Genomic DNA, 22,884 nt, shown 5'->3' with positions numbered 1-22,884 from the left:
CGTCTAGAAGACGTAAAAAGCGCTATATCAAATTCAAGGATTATTATTATTTTTAAAGTGCCGATGCCTCCTACTGAGACTTCCCGCAGAAGTCCTCTGAGAAGAGCATAAAGATGAAATTTCTGTCTGTGTGTCTATCTGTGTGTGAATCTACATTCCATATTGGATCCTTTAGTTGCAAACATAGCTGCAACCGGTACATCTAGTTCTACAATAAAACATTTCTTTGACCCAAGTAAAGTATGTCATCTCCTGAATCAATAAAGCCTCCGCGCCAACAGATTTTACCCTTTTAAACTTAGAGGAGAAAAGTATAAAGGACATATCACTTGTCTGTTCTGCAGACACTGTTTTCCAGATTTATGGGAGATCAAAGAGCTACATGGAAATGAATAGGACCACAAAAGAACACTACAGTCCTTCTGGTCAGCCCCTCAATNAAAAAAATGGAAAATCATAAACTAATGGATTGCTTATTCCCTTCAATCAGTTTGTTCACCACACAATAATTTAATTTCCTCTTAGGTTTTTTGACATGTTTTGTCTCCATTGCCTCTCTGAGATTAAAAAAAAATCAAAACATTGGATATCACCAAAAATGATAGAAAACTATCTGATCTATGCTGGAACAGCACAGCAGGTTGCTCAGCATGAGAAAGATAGGATGTTAAGGTTTCAAATGTTCGCTGCATCTAAACATTCATCTCTCTCTTCCTCTTACAAATGTTGTTCGACCAGTTGTGCATTTCCTGCATTTTCCGTTTTTATGGGATACGGGGACCTGAGCATAATGTTAAGCCAGAGATCTGAGAAGGGAGCAGATGAAAGTGTTTATCTCATGGTATGTGTGACCAGGTAGGACTGGAAATATTGCATTATATATTAGGTGTCAGCCTGGCTCAGTCAAAGGAACTCTTGCCTCTGAGTCAGAATGTTGTAGGTTTGGACATTCAGCTCACACAGTCCAGTCTGTCCTGAAATTGTCCTTCACATTCCTGAACCAGTGCCCTCTCTTCCTGCTGTTTGGCATACATAGTAGTGTTTGCCTACAAAGGCAGAGTCACAACACTTTACAGAAAACTCTGTAAAGTGCATTGAGATATTCTCAATCTGATAAAGCATAAAATCAAAAGCAAGGATTATTATTGTTCTAGGTTTACTATTCTAATTTCAATTAGCATTTTATATACTCCTTAAAATCTCCCGTGAGACATCTCAAAGCTAAAGAGCCCTAGTTTACCAAATCATTCCTATTAGTTGATAACTCTAACAGTGGGAATTATCCTTGTTGCTCTCCTCTGCACTATGTCTAGAGTCTGGTTGCTTATATTGGCGTGACTAGAATTATATATTCCTCCAGGCACGACCTGAACCAAAGTATTTGCAGTTGCAAAATGGGTATCCATTAACATCTGCCTTGGCAAGTTGCATCCCATCCAAAAAATACGGATTGACCCTGTTATAATATATTCTTAAAACTGTTAATGACAATTTAGTAAGACCAAAAGGAGCAGGTATAAAAAGGTATAAAATCACAACGATTAAGATAGGGCGAATGGATGTATTAAATAAATTAGACAAGTTTGAAGAAGACAAAGCACATGGCCCACTTGGACTGCACCCAATGATTCTTAAGGAAACTTGGGAGAAGATAACTGAGACTCTCGTGTATATATTTAAGAACTCTGTAGAGAAAGGAATCGTGCCAGAGGACTAGAGAATGGCCAATGTAATGCTCAGTTTTAAAAAAGATGATAGAGCTAATCTAAGAAACTAAAGGCCTGTCATCTTACAACAACAACTTTTATTTATATAGCACCCTTCACGCGGGGTAGCATCCCGGAGCACTTCACAATAATGGAGTCAGACAACAAGCCAGGAGGAGAGGCAGGTAGGAGGTCACTGTAATCACAATCAAAAAGCAATGTTAAGATGCTCATGACCATCTCATTGTCGGTTCTGAGCAAGGCATTAGAATCTGTAATAAAAAATGAAGTAACTAGTCATCTGGAGAAGGAGAATACAATTATGATACAGCCAGCATGGATTTACGAAAGGAAGCTCATGATAGACCAACCTTATTGAATTCTTTGAGGATGTAAATGATAAAGTAGATGAAGAAAATGCAGTGGATTTAATGTATCTGGATTCCCAGAAGGCCTTTCATAAAGTGCCACATGAGAGGCTCATGATTAAATTAGGGCCATGAGGAATCATGGGAGAGGTAGCAGTATGGAGGATTAAAAGGATTAAAAGATGGTTAGGAAACTGAAAGCAAAGTGGAGAAGTCAAGGGGATCTTCTCAAGTTGGAAAGAAATAGAAAGTGGTGTTCTGCAGGGATCTGTGTTAGGACCACTACTGTTCACCATATACATAAATTATTCGGATTCAGGTATAGGACGTGTGGTGTCAAAAATTGCAGATGATACCAAAATGGGGGACATGGTAAACAGTGAAGCAGATTGCAGAAGAATGTAGGAAGACATATATTAGCTAGCAGATTGGGCAGACAGATGTCAAATGAAGTTTAATGTAGGAAAATGTGAAGTAATTCTTTTCAGCAGGAAAAATAAAGAAGCCGTTTATAGTTTAGAATCTAGGTAGTAGGAACCTAAGAGGAGTAGAGGAGCAAAGAGATCTGGAGATTCAGAACCACAAATCTCTAAAAGTAGCTACACAGATAATTAAGTTTATAAAAAGGCCAATGGGGTCTTAGGCTTTGTATCCAGAGGGATCGAATATAAAAGTGAGGAAGTGATGTTGAATTCCATCCAAAACCTTGATATAGGAAGGATATAACAATGATGGAAAGAGAATAGCCAGGTTTACAAGGATGGTACCAGGGCTGGTTGCTGCTATCAGGATAGACTGGATAGATTAGGCCTTTCTTCATTAAGAAGAGACGTTTAAGTGGGGATCTTCTTATGGGTGAAGCCTCATGTATAAACACCAGCATGGTGGCCTATTTCCTTGCTGTACATTGTAATCTTTGCAAAACGAGGTACGCTACAAACTGCCCGTCTTCCGGTTACCGCTGATGTCCTGGAAAATGGCCACTGTTTAGCGCGGGAAACTGGCCAGTCACTGCTGAATACCAGGTGTAACATTCTCCCGATACAGCATAAATCCACAGACCACCTTGAGCTATAAACAGTAATAAGTCACTTTATAACCAGGGCACCTTGTATCTTCTAATCATGGGGCCATCGGTTTTATCAGCTCTATTCAAATTACATTATTGATGGATTATTCTGTTCACTAAAATAGAGGCAGTTTGTATGCAAGTTGTTTATAATTGTTAAGATAGCTGAAGTTATTTGTCTTGTTTATGCTGCTTACATTACTTAGTTAGCTTGTTTAAATCAAAGTATGTGATAAACTTAATTACTGATATGTTCTGCTTGTGCCCAGTTATTCAGGATGTAATAAAGACTGCTTTGTGCAGCCATCTGAGTTCCACAACATAAATCTGAACTGTTTAAAATTGTCATATAATTGCTCCATGTTATTCACAAAATGTAAAATAAAATTCAAGTCAGCGGATTATGTGCTTTCCTGCTCAATAAATCTATAGAAGTGACCTCAACCGGAAAACAGTGCTGTGCGTTATTAAAAAAAGTTCTGCCCAGAAATCTGAAACATAAGTGTATCTACAACACAATACAATTATATTTCTACAGCACCTTTTACGTTGGGAGGACGTATCAAATGATCAACAGTGCTTACTAGGCATGCAAACTAGTGGTGGAAGGAGAGGGCGGGGAGGGGAAAGATGTCCAAAAACACGGTCAAAGAGGTGCATTCTGAGATGGACTTTGAAGGCGGTGAGGGAGGGAGCTAATCAGAGGGACGCCAGCATGATCACAAGAATTATACTAAAGTGTGTTTGTAGCTGTGTTTGTCCTACAATTTAAAATCATACAGAATTGCAGCAAATTCCTACACTCAGGCTTAACTCGGAAGCTGGTCCTTTTTAACAACGTCAGAAAACTGGCTTCCGAGTTAATACTGAAAATAAAACTTTTCCACAATTGGATTGTAAACTTTAAGGCACGGCGGTCTTAACTGCCTGAGATTAAGTGGCATCTCATGCCTTTTATCTCCGAGCAAAATGTTTTACACAGATAATAATGTTATCTATAATGTCGAAACGGCTCAAAGCGCTTCATGGGGAATTGCTGTCAAGTGCAGTCACTGTGTATTTCTAATTCATAAAGTTAATGAAGCACTTCAGAATATTCATCACGCCATATATCCAGGATGGAATCATAGCCTCTTACCCTTCAGAGACTACACAGTATTCCCCTCTCCCCTTGCTTTCACCCCGCATCATACAGGCATTGAGATCTTAATTATGAGATTGTGGAGCCCCATAGGGCTCCATAACATAACATAGCATAACACAACATAGCCCCATGGTTAGTGTTCATGCCTTGCAAGCGAGAGGACCCAAGTTCGATTCCCCGGTGGGACAAAATCTGAGGCAAGTTTCCTTAATCCCACACGCCACTGTTTACCGAGCAGTTAACTAGGAATCCGGTTGTTAGTCAATTGCTGGATTGCTTTCAGCAGGTAATAATCCCTTCCAATTTTTTAAAAAATGTGGTCACTCAATCCACGAGTGGGACACTGCTGTGTGCAATTGGCTGCCACCTAAATTGTGCTCAGACTCCAATTTCAGTTTTGATTTCTATCAAACTGGATGATAAAATCTATACTAATAAAGACAAAATGTCTGCCTGCCAAGAACGCTATAACCAATTGATGTAGAGACATGATTTATACCTCTTCGGAAAGGTTTTGCATGAGGGAGTGTCATAGGTATATATTTTGGGGTGAATCTCCTATCGTTGATGAGCTATATTAAAAAGATCTTCAATTAAGTCCCCAAAAAGTATGCATGGTATTCTACAACAAAGTAGTGACAGAGGAAATCACACACCCTTCAAGAGAGATACATCTCTACTAATAAACGCAAAATGTCTGTCTGTATGTCTGTTCACCAATAACGCAATAACCGAATGACGTAAAGACATGATTTATATCTCATCGAAAGGTCTTGCATTGGGGAGTGTCATGGGCATATTTTTTTCAGGGATCTCCTATCGTGACCTAAACAAGCTCATCACACATGTATGGACTCCAACAAGGAGTTCTCCAAACCTGAGTTCTGGAGTCCTCCCAAAAGGAGTCCTCCCACAGGAGTCCTCCCAAAGGGATATGTGTGCAAATATGTGAACAAGAAATGCTAACGAGTACAATGGCACATTTTCTTAATCTTAAGGGATAATGATGCCTAGGAATGTTAGACGAAAGAGAGAAGGCCGATTAAATAAAACTGGTTGCAAGCGTAGCTACAACGGGTACAGCTCCTATAGTAGAATCGAACATCCTTGCATTTAATATAGTGCTTTATCAGGTCACTGAGACATCTCAAAGAGCTGCGCAGGATTTGTAGTAAAGCATAGTGACTGTATATTTTGTAGACAAACACAGCAGCCAAGATGCACACAGCAACAGGTCCCCCAAACATCTATGAGGTGAATGACCAATTTTAGCTTGTGGATTGTTATCCAACACATCAGGAAAAACTCCTTTCTCCGGGCTTGTGGCCAAAGGAGGGTCCTGCAGTCTGACAAGAGAGCATTGTCCTAATGTAGTTCAAAGTATTGGCTTGAGGCATAACTGGCCACCTGCAGGATTCACTATTTACAAATTCCTTTGTGAATATCACAAGGATCCCAATGTGCCCCATGTGATAATTGGTAATTTCAGTCTGCACCTAGCCCTACATCATCTAATACTATTCCTAAGCAAATCCTTGTGCAGTTCTGTTTTATTAATCAATGCACCATCAAATTATTTCATTGGAAGCCTGTTCCACATCTCTGTTACCCTGTGGGGAACAAATGTCTTTCAATATCTAGTTCAACTTGACTTTTTTTTAATTTTAAATGATGTCTGCTAGTTCTGCTCTCAAGGTCTAAGTCAAATAACTTGCTTGATTTGCTTTGTGCAAGATTAACCATCTCTCAGTTTCTTCAATATTCACTGACCTCAATACTCCCCTCCCTCCAAAAAATCCCTGGAGATAAGAAACCGCTCATTTTAACTATTTGAATGTTGTAGATGAGTTTCCCTGTCTATTGAGTTGTCAGTATCACTCACTTTTTCGGGTCGGTGATTGACATGGTCTCCAGTAGGAGTTGTGAACCTGGGCTTTTCGTTGCCTGCAGAACCAACCTTAAAGTCAGTTGGTCAGACACTCATAGCTTATTTAGGTTTATTGTTTTTAATGTACTGAATATGCTCCATCATAGGGAAACAGCACATAACATTTTAAAAGGGATTGAAAAAAAGACACCACGACAATAGAACAGGAGTACGTTTATGGTTGTCAGAGACCAGGAAATATTTCTTTACCCAGCTGGTAATTAATGACTGGAATAGGTGGCTAGGAAGGGTGGTTGAAGCCAGAACACTGGACTCGCTTGATACTGTAATGGTAGGAAGGGTGTGCATTCTGGGGTGGACCTTCTACATCAAAACTAATCTTGTGATCTTGAAATCATATAGTTCTTCCACTCAAACACTATTGAAATAACTGATCCTACTCCTTCTCAGACATCAGAACTATGGGATCTCTTTGTCTCCCTCACTCTGTAATTCTTCCTTCAATCCACATAACATAACATGTAGGAGCAGGAGTAGGCCATTCGGCCCGTCGAGCCTGCCCCGCCATTCAATCATGGCTGATCTTCTAATCTAACTACAGCTAATAACCTGACCCTGCCTCATCCCCATATCCTTTAATCCCTTTATCAATAAGAAATCTATCTATCTCTATCTATCACATGTTATTAAAACCTAAGTTTACATACAAACCACTGCTAGATTTATTAAACCTTCTCTCCTACCCTTTTCAACCTCGGTTGTCCCCTGTACAGAACTGAACACTCATCCCTTTCCTGAGCATGTCTGAAAGTAACAGAGCCACAGTGTGGGAGGAACAAGAGGAAAGCTCAGAAAGATAATGACCATACGAAAACTGACACGTTGGAAAAATGCAAAGGGAGATCACATTTTTCATCCGAAGATGGAGAGTACAGATACATTACAAACTAAGCACCCTGTGGTGGAAATATATAGTAAACTCCTGATGACTTGTCACTCCAAGGGAAAAAGACTTAGTGACAAACTATCTGGAGTGGCGAATTAGGCATATATATAAATATATAAATAAATGCAGCCGGGATATTGACAGGATAATGACTTAAGTGATAGTGACACGGTAAGCCAGGGTCGAGTTATCAGGAGTTTATTAAATGTATCTATGGTCAGTAAGGAGAGTGAAAATGTTCAACATGACCTGCTACAAACCATTGAACTTTGATAAACAGCTACTGCACCTTGTTGTACAGTTAGGTTGTGATGCGCTCTTCACACACTCACATTCCACAACAAAGAGAAACTTTTCTTGAAGCATTAGAAGATTATATTGAAGTGCTTATTGAATATAGTTTTTCAATGATGGATTGCACTTGTCATGGTATGCTTACAGTGTCAACTGTGGTGAAAGACTTTTGGGGTTGACAATAGGGTGAACTGTGAAAACAATTTCCAGTAGTACTGGATATAACACAATTTGGGTTACATATGGGACGGTGTTAAGTTACTTGAAGATGTTTTATATGATGAATAAGTATAGTTTAATATGTGGAAATATATATGAAAGTGACAGGCTGAATTGTAGTCATGGGTTGAATGTCATCTCCGGACAGTTTTAAAAGCTGTGTATTGTCAAACATCAAGTGAAATGTCGTCACTTTCATTCACTACAGCAAAGAAAAGAATCAATTCAAATTTAAATATCAGAATGTTTACAAGTTGCTCTGCCTCACTGAGTGCATTGAGGCAAACCTTATACAAGATTGGTAATGCACTGTGAAAATGTTCATAAAATATTTCGGAGCAGACAAGTAAATACAGAGGTCAGAGATGAGATCTGATACAGGGTAAATCAACCAGATTTCTCTGGCTCCATTAACCAGACAGTGTCAGCCTGACTCAGTTGGTAGCACTCTTGCCTCTGAGACAGAAGGTCGTGGTTCAAGCCCCATGTCGGGGACTTTGAATTCACAAAGTCTAGGCTGGCATTGCAGTCCAGTACTGAGGGGAGTGTTGAATTGTTGGAGGTGTTGTCTTTGAATGAATTGTTTAACCGAGGTCCTATCTGCCTGTTTAGATGATATCAAAGGACGCACAGTACTATTTTCCCAGTCTCCTGACAGATAATTCCCTGAATAAAATTGTGTGTTCACTTCAAGGCTCAATGTGGGTCATTGCTATGTGAAAATTGATTGCCACATTTGCTTACAAAATATAGTTATTACATACTAAACACTACAGTAAATCCTGTGAACTGCTTTGAGACATTCTCCCAACGTGACAGGCCCTTATATCAAATGTAAAGAATCTTCTTTTTCTAACCAAATGCATTCTCTAATCACCTTTTTTTAAGCTATCATTTTCAGCTGAATCCAAGGTCATCGGTCTCCAGCACATATGAAGTGCTCTCAGTTCCCGATTGTATAAATTTAAAAGTACCAGGATTGGACAATAGAAAAATGAGAACAATTATTGTCATTTCTTCCTTATGAGGCAAAGTATCAACAAACTCTCAAGTGGTAACAATTTATAAAAGTTAATTGATAAATTACTTAGATAAAATACATTATAGAATGTATTACTATGTAGAATCTAAAGGATTACATGAAAATAAAAGAAACTTTATACAGAGATTTTACCAAGTTCTTCAGTGGTTTGAAATAACAACAATTTACAATTATATAGTGCCTTTCATGTTGGGAGGAACACCTCAAAGTGCTTCACACAGCTGACTTGGAGACTGAACTGGGGCAAAGCTGAGGGGAAGTGGGGAAAGGTGACCAAAAGCACTGTCAAAAGAATAGGTCTTAAGGTGGGTTTTAAAACTGGGAAGAGAAGGGTGAAGATGGAGGAGCTTGTGATACAGTTCCAGAGAGCTGGAGCAGAATGACTGAAAGCTTGCCTAATGATGGTTTCAGACGAGGATCTCTTTAAAATACAGACTTTCTTTGCCAAGTAATGTTTTCTCTCTCTCTCTCTCTCTCTCTCTCCCATTCCTGCCCTCAGCTTGACATGTGTCTGCCTCTGGGTCTGTTTTCCCTTCCCAATTAAGCATATTTCCCAGACAGGTTTTGCACTGTCAATGTTTTTTTAAACCTTGACCTGTTCAATTTGTGAGCTGGATGCAGCATTTCAGACTCAAAATGGTTTGATTATAGCAAAACAATGTAAACACATTTGTCTCATTCACAGCAAGGTACGAGCGAAACTTGAGAGAATATTTCCCAGACAATGACATGTTTTGAAACACGTACAAATCTTTCCCTGGCACCTCCATATCTCTCCAATCTTCTCCTACTCTAATCTTCTGCTCATTCCCCCAGTTAACTTGGACTTTGTCTGCACCACCATTGCAGTTCCTATCCCACTAATCTCAGCCCCTCTCACTCTGTCTTTAAGTCCTTCCTCAAATCTTACACCTACCACAATGAATGCAGCTATGGCAATGCCTCCGTCCACCTCTTCCCCACCCCCTGGAATCAGCATCCAACTCCATCCCTGCAAAATGCTCTAAGGAGTGAAGGGTGCTATATAAAGGCAAGTTGTCGTCGTTGTTGTTGAAAGTCTGACTTCCTTTTCTGTTAATACAATACAAAATTACATTCTTATAGAGACCTTTCAAGTCGGGGGGAGTCCAAGGCAATGTTAAGACAGTTTTAACACTGTTACCAGCTGAGTGTTTGCACCTGGTAACTATAATTTGATAATTTGAAAAATTTCCTGAGAACCTTAATACCTTGTGGCTCATCAGGCAGACTAGGATTTCCTCAACAAGTTATTGTCTGGGAATTGTTCTCTGAAGTCTTGTTCACAGCAATTCTTTAAACAAGCCATTTCTCTAGCATCTCTAGTGCATTAAACAGTTTGAGGTTCAACAAGAATGGTGTGTAGTGACATTAGGAAAGCATTGTTTAACAAAAAAAAACTAAAGCCCGATGTAAAACTACCCATGCAAGGATCTTCCCATTCAAACCATGTCAACCCTATAAGCTAAAGCCCTGATGGGTAGGCTAGGGCTAGCTGGACAAACAGTGCAAAAGGTTGGCAGGCAGTTCTTGGAATGGCAAGCTGGTACTGCAGCAGTACCCCAACGCACACATTCCCCAAACTTGACTCTTGCAAACTTGTGTCTAATACTCTCCAGAATTGGGTAACTGGATAAGTCCTTCTGGGGAGAGAGTGTGTATTGCATTCCAAACATGGAAATCTCCATGTGTAGTTGGCATGCATGGAATTTTCGGTCTGGGTTGGATACTCTGAAGCACGGTGATGGGTTTCTGCATGTGGCAGATACCTGTCGGATGAAAAAAAATCTACAGAGTGCAGGTTTTTCACTGTTTCCTGATTGATCTCAGCCAGTCTATTACTCCATTCAACCTTAGTGATTGCTTACACTGTGGGCCTTGGTCCCTCACCTAGGCTCTCCATAAAAATTATTATAGTCAATGCTCCAAGGGTAACCTAAAGAGGATTCAAAGAGAGGTACGAAGATCATCTACAGATAAAATAAATTGAAGGAAAAGGTATACCATTAGCTGCTCTGGGAGATTGTGAGCAGCTTTTTATTGCCAGATGCAGAGATTATAACCATGAGGCAAAGTACATTCAGGGTTGGTTTGCTCATCCAGCATTCCATACTATTGAGGTAATCTTTTTGACTGTATTTCAGAGAAGTCACTATAACAACAACAACTTGCATTTATATAGTGCCCCTTATGCAGGGTAGCATCCCAGAGTGCTTAAACAAATGTTTGTGTATGAACAACAACAAGAACTTTATATGCAACTATAACCATCTTGTAATTTGCTGGAAGGAAGGGTCAACAATTGTGAGTGTAATGTGATAACTATCCTAAGGGCTTCTGTTTAATAGAAAGAATGAAGAATAAAATAAATCAACCTTGCATTTGATATGACAACATTCACATCCACAGGATGTCTCTAAAGCGCTTCACAGGATTTACTGTAAAGTGTAAACCAAACACAACAGCCAATTTTGCACATAGCAATGTCCCACAAATAGCCATGAAGTGAATGAATAATTGTATCTGGAGGAGTGTTTGCCTGGAAGAAACACCCTCCTCTTTCCAATAGTGCCAGGGGATCTTTACTATCCACCTGAACAAGCAACAGGACCTTGGTTTAATGGCTCATCTGAAGGACAGCACCTCCAGTGATGCAGCACTGTCCCAGCACTGTATTGGAGTGTAGGTCAAGACTGTGAGTTCAAAGTCCCAGCATCAGGCTTGAACCCACAACCTTCTGACTTAGAAACCAGAGTGCTGTCAACTGTGTCAGGCTGACACCATTGAAGGACAAACTGCAGGAGAATTTACCTCCTTCCATCCAGATTATTATTCATTGAAAATAGTCAATTTTTCCTTTGGATCTCCTAGATACAATTTTATGGATTTTTAAACTATAAGTATTTACCAGGCGTGTGGTCGGTGATGGGACCGGTTTCCGTGGAGATGGTTTCATACCCAATTGTCCAGTTAAAGTCATCGTCAGTGTTTTGCACCAAGCCACAGTCAGAAATGCAGAATCCTGTGTCAGGCCCATCAAAGCTACAGCTTCCTGGAATGTTCACAAACTGTGCTGAAGAAGGAAAATGGTCACAATAAAAAAATGGTTAGAAAGTGCAACTTGTGATTCAAATCAATCCATATGAAATTTAAATCCAATCACCCATCCTTTACAACGGTGGTGTGTGGTCACTGCTCTGTGGTCACTTGTAGTGTCGTCTGTGGTGTAGTCACTGTGGTGCAGTCACTGAGGTGTGGTCGCTGTGGTGTGGTCTGAGGCATACCCATTCATAGGGATGTGGCAAGTGGAGGTTGAGCTATTCCCCACAGGGAGGGCTCTGCTTTATGCTTGTGAATGACCTACTGGTCAGTCACTGAGCGCCATAGCCAGACAATTGGAGGCAGATCACCCCACAAATCAGACAGGAATAGGGAGAAAGAAAGAGGAGTGACTGTTTAATTGCTTATCAGTTACCATGGAAGAATAACTGTCCTGGGAATCATAGTGATAAATGGATATATTTTATGATAAATTTTATGATAAATGGAAATACATCACGCACATCACACTGACCTGCAAGTCAACCTAAAGTTTGCTCCAAAAGTGGATTGTGCCACAGCAGAGTTCCCAGGAGTCTTTTCTCCTGCCAGGTGTCTGATATATGCAGAAACCCATTATGATTCTGAAGAGTTTTCAAAACAACCCTATTGAGTTCTGTGTACAGGTGACTCTGCTATAATATTTTCAGTATAGTGCAGGTTCATTTACAGCATGATCATACCAGAAGTGTAGTGATAATAAATAATAATCCTTGCATTTGATATAGCACTTTTTACATCTTCGAGATGTCTCAAAGCGCTTCACAGAATATACTGTAAAGTGAATTGATTGTATATTTGTGGGCAAAACGCAGCAGCCAGTTGTGCACAGCAGTGTCCCACAAACAGTGGTGAATTGAGTGACCAAATTATTATTCTTTTTTTTAAACACACCATTGTAAACATTGGCAAGCTTCCCATTGCTTGTCTAGCTAGGACTACTCTTTACCCATGATGGCTTTGGCTTGCGGGGTTATAAGGAGTCAAGTATGAAGAACCTCAGGCCCCAGAGACAGGTCCTATTCGTTCAAATCCTGCCATTGAGCTAGGTTGACTGGTCTGTATTAGGAATCTCTATGGGCTGCTTCATAAGTCTCATTTTCAGATTCCTTATTTAAGGAATCAGAAAACCTACATATTAGGCACCATTAGAAGTTTTGAGGTATAAATCTGCCAAAAGAATAAAACTATTGACTAGAAACATAAACAGAAGCAGACTATTGGGTCTATCAAGTCCGCCCTAATTGACGTCTCCTATCTGACAAAGTTGGAGAGAAGAGCTTTTATTTTAATAGAAGCAGCTAAATTGTCCCCATTTTAATAATTTAAGTACTTAAGAAGCCGTTTCATCAAAGTCAGAAGCTGCCATCAGCTGCCATCAGCAACTTCTGAATATGTAATGGATCACAGTGCATGGAAAATTAAACTGTCTTGATATATTTTTCACATCAATGTCGTATGTGCATCTTCATATGCAGAGTCAACAGAGCTTACAAGGTTGAAAAATCTTCACTAATGAAACTTCAGAGACAAGAAGGAGGTCACAATTTATTCCGTGGATACAGCACTTTTTCTTCAAAGTGCAGCTGCTTTATCCAGCAGTGATTTGCATTTAGAGTTTCAATATTATGGTTCAAATGTTTATATGTGAACAACTGAAAGACGCATTGAAGTGCAAAGAAACAGAAAAGACATTAGTCTTTTGTGTCTGAGAATCTGATGTGGAATTTTCATGGTTCCGCAGGGTGTTCCTTAGGACTCTGTCCTTGGTCCTCTCCTCTTCAATCTGTACATGCTCCTTCTTGGTGACATAATTTGCAGACATGGGGTCAACTTCCACGTGTATGCGGATGACAGCCAACTCTATCTCTCTGCCTCCACCCTCGACTCCAGGACCACTGAAGTCCTGACAGACTGCCATCAAGTCCTGGATGAGAGCTAACTTTCTACAGTTGAACGTCAGTAAGACCAAGGTTTTTCTGATTGGCTTGCGTCAGTGCCTCCTCACCGCAGGCACTGACAGCATCAGTATCCAAGGATGCCCACTCCACCTCACTGAGCCAGTCAGGAACCTTGGCATTTTGTTTGACCCTCAACCGTCCTTTCTCCCCCACATCCATGTCATAACCTGCTCTGCCTTCCCCCACCTTCTCAACATTGGCCAACTCCGCCACTGCCTCACTCCTAAGGCTGCCGAAACCCTCATACATGCCCACATTACAACCAGGCTCGACTATGCGAATGCCCTGCCTGTCAGCCTTCCCAATTCTTCTCTCCACAAGCTGCAGATCACCCAGAACTCTGCCACTTGTGTCCTCTCCTGCACCAGGCTCTGTGATCCCATCACACCCACCCTCGTCTGGCTCCACTGGCTCCCCATCCCTCAGATGATCAAGTTAAAAATTCTCATGCTCACCTTCAAGGCCCTCCATGGCCTTGCCCCCTCCTACCTATCTGACCTGCTAACCCCTTTTCAACCTGTTCGCTCCCTCCGCTCAGCAGGTTCCAGCCTGCTTCATGACTCCCAACCAACCCGCCCCACCATCGGTGGTTGGGCCTTAAGCCTCTCTGCCCCACCCTTTGGAACTCCGTCCCACATTCCCTTCGCCTCACTCCCTCCCTTGCCTCTTTCAAGGCACACCTCAAGACCCTCCTCTTCGACTGTGCCTTTGGCCATGCTTCTATACTCTCTGCCCTCCATCCTCCCTGATCCCAAACGACCTCCCACCCTGCTCGGGTCTTAATCCCTGACTATTCAGTGCCTTAGGACGTCTTTCCGATCTGAAAGGCGCTTTGCAAATGTAATTTTGCATTGTAATAATAATAATAATAATCCTTGCATTTGATATAGCGCTTTTCACGTATATAATATAACCCAATGAATTATATTGGAAATCTGATGAGAATAACAGGTGCATTGTGTAGCAATAACGTTAAGACTACTTACAACAGTCAGATTCATCCGATTCATCGTCACAGTCTGGCTTGTAGTCACAAACCAGGTCGGACTTGATACACTGACCATTTTGACAGATGAAATCAGTGACCGCTGGGCAAAAACCTGGTAAATATTCTTCTGAAATACAGCAGAGTACAACTGAGTTAAATGGGGTCAATCCAGCAATAGCAGAAAGCTGGTTATCCTCACGGCAACCAAAACAAATTTTATTTATATATAGTGCCTTTCACATCGGGAGGACGTTCCAAGGTGCTGGGATTATTCAAATGTTCAATTAGTCACACCTGGCTCTGATGCAGAAGTAGATGTGAGATATTAGCAAAACAAAATTGGGTTGTGTGCATGTTCAAAGTTGTATACATGTACATGAGGTTGCCAAGAATTCAGTTAGAGTTAGGGAACAAAATAGAGGGAGATATAGAGAAAGTCACAGATTGAAATAGAAATTTAGAGAGAGGATCTGACACAGAACTGCACTATAGTAAAAGTGTATCTTCTCAGTTGGCACTGTGGCTGTGTGTACTTGTGATTTCCAATTATTCAAACTATGTGCTTACCCACAAAGTTCCTGGTTCGTGTGATGTTTATCATATCAAATATTCCCTGGTTATTGTCAGAGATGAACAGCTCCAATGTCTCAATGTCGATGGTAAATATGGAGCAATGGTACTGAACTTCCTGTTTTCAAAACGTAGCAATTCACCGCCAGTTAAATAATAAATATTGATCCTTACACAACAGGAGGACATCCCAAAATGTTTCAAATGATATATTGCAAAGTGGAGTGACTGTGATGTGAAAGGCTATACAAATGCAATTTGTTTTTGTTGTTGTTGTTATGTAGACTTCCACCAGCTCACCTCCCCTAACATATCCCCCCACTTTTATATAGCACTAATTTTGGAATAAGCCATTTTAACATTGATTACTTTTGTTACTCGTATTAGCAGTAACCTCACATTCAGAAAGTAATACTTTTTTTTAAAAAGAGTTCAATTGTTCTGTTCTAAATTAAGTCTCATCAATAATCAATACATTTCTACCAAGCACTGATCCCTCTGTATTCAATTAAGCTTGCCATTATGTCATTGAGCCAATTGTACATTGTAAGCTTAACAAGGAGGTATTCCTGTGTGTTTTTGCCCCCTGGATATTTTAACAAAGATAGAAAGTTGCAAGCAACAAGCATGTATTTCAATGAATCTTCCTACCTCAGGTCAGCAGTGTAACCTCAGGAAGCCCACCGAGATGAATTTTAAATTGAGCGCAAGCAAGGGAAAACCACATGACATGCTCTTTGGGGAACTCAGCTATGTAGTTGAAATCACATGAAGTTTGCAATAGGCCTACTCTCTGGAAGAGATCATCTTTTTTGACTCAGTGCCAGAGAATGTTGCAGTTTACTATTCAGCTCTGTAGAATTGATTGTTTTAGCTTTATTAGTTGATGCAGCAACTAATAAAGCTAATTAGTTGACTCGGGTATAATATTTTTTCACAGCACTAGTAACATCAAATCCTCTCAAAGTTCTGCATAGATCATACCTGTCATTTGTACTGATTATTTTTTGTAGGTAAAGATGGCAACCATTTTACACGCAGCAAAGTCTCACAAACAGCTACAACAGCAATAACAACATGCATTTATATAGCGCTCTTCATGTGGGTAGTGTTTTGGAGCACTTAAAGGTGAATGACAATTTGACTGAACGATTGTGTGCCAGGACACCATGAGAAAGTCCCTTCTCTTTACAAGTACAGTGGGGGCCACTGTATCGCAGCGCATCAAATCAATTTGAACCTACACTAAAAGGAGGTGCGATAGCTGGTTTCACTGCGCATGCCCTCCTTTGCTCACTGGCTAATTCCTGTGCTAGAAAATTTTCAACTTCCAGGTCATCAGGTTGCAGCCAACATCACTTCCTATGTGCAAAACTCGGAAGTGGCATCACAGCAGTGATGTGATGATCCAGATGTTGGTCATTTTTACTGAGCTGACTTCCAGATCATCAGGTCTCCACCGACTCCACTTTCTGAACTGTACTTCCCCAGGATTTCAGTTTGGTAATGATTCTTTTAACATCTACATACAAAGGCATCTTTCCAGGTAACTACTGTATGTATGTGAGCTTGGCCACGGGAATCGGTGAGATAAGTCCCACTGCTGTGTCTCTGCATAAACTACTAGAATATAGGAATTGTGAAACAATGAATGCTGCCCGTGCATATTGTTTTCTGTACAGAAGCATAATTCTAATCTATTATTACAAGGTAAGTGACACATTTACAAAATAGACTGGAACCACTTTACAAGAAAATACAACTTACAGTTATAGAGAGCCTTTCACATCAGGAGGATGTGTCAAAGTGCTCTACGATACTATGTATCTTCAAACACAGTTAGCAAGTTAAGAACATGATAAAGAGCTTTGATTAAAAATTGTCAACATTTTGCAATTTGCATTGTGTAGCTGATAATGGAGCCATTTAATCCTGCAGTGCCATCATAAAACTCTTAAAAACAGCACAGGAAGCCAAAACTCCAAAAGAACCATTGCTTAATGTAAGGTAAACATTTCCTTTGCAACATTTTCATGTTCAGTTCCAGACACCACCCTGAAGGAAGATGTCTGCCAGATAGCTGTTGAGGAAACTATGAGGCTTGGGGCGACAGTCCCTGGAAGGTGTTACCTAGAGTCCTGGTTTGTGAACACGCATTTGTGAGTCCAGCGCTGGAATCCACCTTGGTTGGCCTTCAGAGAGGTAAACAGCTGCTGCTTAAACTCTGCACTTCCAATTGGTGGAGCCATCACTCAATAGAAAGGGACGTGTGCCTGAGATGTGGACAGGAAGACAGTGGCAATGCTCTCACCCATTTCATGCTGAGCTGTATTGCCCAACGGGAAGTTCGCAGGAAGTTCCTGGTACCTACCATTCACCTAGTGAGGGCTCAAACCTGCGCTTGTTGGACGTTGAATAACCAACTGGTGGCTATCCTCCTTGGGTGGGGGGGGAGGTAAGTGGGTTCACCTTGGAGCTGAACTGGCTCCGGGGTGAAATGTTTGGCAACAGAATCGAGCTAACCCTCTCTGGCGGTCTCAGTAGTCCGCTTCCTGAGCCTTGCAGTATTCCAGGGCACTGCTGATGATAGCACAGCCAGCCTGGCTCAGCAGGACCTGGAAGGGTAGACCAGTCACTGGGAACAGGGAGTCCCACTCAGCTCCTGTTAACCCTGTAAGCCAAAGCCCTAACAGGTAGGGTGGCTTTAGCTGGACAAGCAACGGGAAAGCTTGCCAAACAGTAATATCAATGGCAATCTTTGCAGTTTTAGCTGGTGAGACTCCAGCAGTACCCGAATGCACACTCTGGGGTCCCGAAGCCTTAGCTCTTTCCCTAATTAGCTAAGCGAGATGTGTCCCTCCAAGGAGAGAGTGTGCATTCAATTCCAACAATCTATCTTTGGAATTTCCATGTATAGGCGGGATAATGGAAATCTCAGCTTGGTTTGGATACTCTTGCCCATGGTGTATGCCAAGCTCTGCTTATGTGGAAGGTGACTACTACGGGGAGATTGAAAATCACTGCACATTTGGTGAGGTGCTGTACTTTTACCAATACTGTAGGTAACACTTTAATAAAGCCACCCCCGTCCCTAGCACAACTTATCAACAAAACAATGCAATTCCTAAAAGCTGAATTACTGAACAATTTACTTTACTCCAGATTGTTATTGTTCACTGGTCTACATCTGTTAAAGGTCACTACATAATGGAAAGCATTGTATTATGGCACAGTCTATAAATAGGGATGAAGTTTACAATTTTGTAAGCATTATTAGTGTTGCTTTACGCTGGCATAAGCAACAACTAGGTGGCTGCACAACCCTCCCGGTAAGTGGGCTCTTCCGTTTTCACACCAAATTGCCACCATCTTAATGTAGTGAACCAAATTAAGTTTCTATTGTAAGCCTTAGAGTGGCTTCTAAAGTTTCTTATTTTGCTCAATATTTACTTTCTTGGGCTAATCTGCAAAGAGAGGTGAAATCTAGGTTCTGATGACCTGGAACCAAGGCCTCGGGGAATGTGGCATTGTCAGAGGTGCAGTCCTCCATGTGAGAAGAGTTCCTGTATCCCTGTTTGGGTGAAAGTTAAAGATCCCAACACACTGTCCACAAAGAGAAGGGAGTTTCCTTGTTGATTGTGGAACCTTGCTGTACAAAAACTAGCTGCTGCATTTGTTTATATATATATATATATATAAAAATATATGAAAAACAGCCACAACACTTTGAGATGTTTCAACATTATAAGGCACTATTTCAAATACAAACATTGTGTGTCAGCCTGGATCAGTTAGTAATAATAATAATAATCCTTGCATTTGATATAGCGCCTTATCATGTCTTTGAGACGTCTCAAAGCGCTTCACAGAATATACTGTAAAGTGAATTGACTGTATATTTTGTGGGCGAAACGCATTAGCCAATTACCCACAGCAGTGTCCCACAGTCATGGATTGAGTGACCAATTATTTTTTTTTGAAGGAATTATTACCCCTGGAAAAGCAATCCGTTATTTGACTAACAACTGGGTTGCTACTTACCGCAAGGTAAACAGAGGTGCGTGGAGTACTGAAACCTTGCCCAATGATTCACTCTGCTGGGAATCGAACCCAGATCTCTCGCTTGCGAGGCGTGTGCTCTAACCACTGAGCTACAGGACTCCATTAGTAGCACTCTCACCTCTGAGTCTGAGGATTGTGAGTTCAAGACCTATGTCAGGACTTGGAATTCACATTGTCCTGACTGATGCTTCAATACAGCATTAGGGGATCACTGCATTGTCAGAGGTGCCATCCTTCTGAGATGTTGAAACTGAGGTCCTATTTGCCTATTCAAATGGATGTTAAAAATCCCATGGCCCTATTCAAAAGAAGAAGATATTTCTCCTGGTGTCCTGCACAACAATTCCCAATTACAATTGGTCATGGCTGTTTGTGGGACATTGTTGTGTTCCAATGGGCTGTCACATTTGCCAAAAAATACACAGCCATTCCACTTCACAATAAATCCCATGAAGAGTTTTGAGATGTTCTCCTGATGTGAAAGGCACAATACTAAATTCAAGAATCATTATTATTATTAACTAAAGAACATAGAATATTTACAAATATTCATCTAATTTTAAAATGCTTTTGACGACTCAGGTTCAACAGCTATTTACAAAAAAAATTTCACAATTTATGAATCCTCCGTTTAATAATAAAAAAATTCCAACCTGCCTTTTTTCTTCTGAAGATCCTCAATTATTGTAATAAAGCAAGCAGCCTTTTGTTACTGACTTGCTGATGACTGGAAATAGCCGCTTTCTATTCACTGCATCAAAACCATTCATAACTTGGAGAAGGGTATTTGTTGTAATCTTCTATAATTTGCGGATGGTGTAAAGCTTTTTGATCAGGTGACATTCAAAATAGATTTTGACCAAGTATTAGTTGTTACACTATAACGTGGATCAATGTAGCAAGTGTACAATTGAACAAGACACATGAACTATGCTATACAATTGGATCTGCCTTACGATGATTGCTAAAAATTCAAACATATTATAGCATTCCCACTATAATTGGATGTAGTGAAAAAAATTGATGTAGAAAAGGCATCACTGCTAATGAATGTCCTTTGATTCAAGCTAATTTACATTGATAGAGAAATATGGGGGTAAGATTTGAATGTAATTTGTTTTTTAATTTAGTGTGTTCAATTTTCTTCTAATTTTTTTCATGCTGACCTTTGGTCCTGATCTAGCCTATTCTTGCTGAGGTGTACTTTTATGTGCACTGGTTGTCCACTGGTATCCCATCTAAGTGGCCACTTTTTATGTGTAAGCCTCGACAGTGTGTGTGTTGACAGGCTACTCGACTATAAAGCATGGCACAGCTGAACCTGACCTTTTCCCACCAGTATAAGGTGCTGTAGAGTGACCAGGAGCAGGAATCCTGGCTGATTTCCCCCTTCCCTAATGCTGGGAGGGACAGGGCCAATTTTGTCTCCTCATACAGCCCTGGATAAAACCAGCAAAGCCACTGCAGATCAGGATTCGAACCAGCAAGCTCCTGTCGGTAATCTGCAACTCTAACCACTACACCAATGGGGCTGCCCTGGATGTGATTGCCATGAATTAGATTAGCCATTTACTGGATGTATTCAATGAGTGTGAAACTGTCCCATGGCAAAATCATGAATCTAAAGAGCATTTTATTGTAAATCGAAACAAGTGACAACACCTTTACAATACTGCGGATGGATCTCAGTACATTGATTGACCTTGATCAATCATATTGTAAGTGTCATGTTGTTATTGTATTCTCTCTTTGTAAGATTCAGAGTTTTCTTTTATTTCTTTTGGGGAGGAGGTGTCTAAGTCTCCTCCCACAAGTACCTATATCAGCTACAAAGTCATCTAATTTCCCCTGTCCACCACCACTCCAACCTCTCCAAGTCATGCCCACTGCTACCCTTCATCCCTACATTTTATTACTTTCACTCTAACTATCAGGACCAGGGCAAGTGCAAGGTCAGACATCAGCAAGTTGTAGACCAGATAAAACCTGATCTGCGTCTTTGTGAAGATTAGAACAAAAACAATGAATTAGCATAACTGATATGAATCATTGTGTTCCTTCTATCCATCAGTTCTTCTGTTGGTGCTAAATTTCCCAATTGCAAGCAGTGAAATATAACAAGGAAAATTATTGAAAATCTATTTCAATTTCAGCCTTGGAACTTCTGGGTTTTCCCCCTGGATACGTATATCATTCAGATTTGTGCTGTAATCTGAAGTCATGCATTGACTTCGACAGTGGGTTAGTAATTTATTCTGGCTCCTTGAGCCAGAATAACATGATCGGAGCTACCTTCAACGTTCCAGATTCTTTAGAATCTACAGGAGGCCAAAAATAAGAAAACACAGTTGTAGATTTCCTATTCTTCACTGGTAATGATTCAGAATAAACACTATGAATAATTTAAAATAATGTTTTTGGGAAATGGAGTTGAAATGACAGCTGGGCTGGACCTGACCAGGTCAGAACTATTTTGAAGCAGTGGGGCATATGATGGGATGGAATGTAGATCTTAATAGTATTAGACATGATTGATATATATAAATCAAAGGCTTTATACCATTTCCAAAAGCTCAGACTTTGCTGCCTGGAACAGTTAAGACTGTATCCAATGCCAACATTTGTATTAGGTACACCACTGCCAGGCATTTTGCTGACATTAGCGCCCATGAATACAAAGGACTTTCTGAGCTCAGAAGGACATTATATACAACCTTTTAAGGTGGTGCTGTTACCTGGCAAATACTACCCCAATATGGCTACAATCATGTGGGAAATAGAAAATACCACACTGGCAATTATAATAATTCTTACATTTGATATAATGCCTTTCACGTCAAGTGGCTGTCTCAAAGCGCTTCACAGGATATGTTGTAAAATGTAATGGCTGTGAGTGAACATGGCCATCAATTTGCACACAGCAATGTCACCCAAACAGCCATGAAGTGAATTATAATAAGAATAATTGTATTTAATATAGTGCCTTATTATTGTTGACCGGGACACAGGGAGAAAACTCCCATCTCTTTTCGAATAGTGCCATGGGAACTTCAACATTCACCTGAACAGGCAGATGGGACCTTGGTTTAACATCCCATCTGAAGGGTGACATCTCCAACAATGCAGCACACCCCACATCACTACGTTGGTGTGCCATCATAGACTATATGAACTCCAAGTCCTGACATACAGGGCAAAAGGGTTTGCTTCTCTGAAATGGAGTAATCTTGGTGCTGGAACACTGTTGATGGGGCAGGTAGTGGTCATTGCTGATACTGTTATGAATAATAGAAAATGTTCCACTGTAAGCAATAACATCACTTCCTTCAATTAATGCAAAATGTCATTCATCCCTTTAGAAGTGGTTATATATTATAATGCAAACAGCAACATAACAGGAAACATGATTTTTGCCTGATAGGAAGTATCTTTCAATTTTTCTTCTGTTGTTTTCCAGAGGCTTTACAATACAACTGTCACCCACTTGATTGGGAGCTTGTGGGGTGTTAA

General features: G+C 40.5%; 1 protein-coding gene across 1 annotated transcript in view; it reads right to left on the bottom strand.

Moving 5' to 3' along the window:
- malrd1 (MAM and LDL receptor class A domain containing 1) overlaps positions 1-22,884 on the bottom strand; it is a 180,725-nt gene that overhangs the window by 40,030 nt on the left and 117,811 nt on the right. Inside the window, 2 exon segments of the mRNA XM_042332367.1 lie at positions 11,603-11,767; positions 14,741-14,866. Of these exon segments, the coding sequence (XP_042188301.1) occupies positions 11,603-11,767; positions 14,741-14,866 (291 nt within the window).

Source organism: Callorhinchus milii, unplaced genomic scaffold (genome assembly GCF_018977255.1).
Source record: "Callorhinchus milii isolate IMCB2004 unplaced genomic scaffold, IMCB_Cmil_1.0 Scaffold2, whole genome shotgun sequence".
NCBI lineage: Eukaryota > Metazoa > Chordata > Chondrichthyes > Chimaeriformes > Callorhinchidae > Callorhinchus > Callorhinchus milii.
This window is presented reverse-complemented; position numbering and strand designations above follow the sequence as displayed.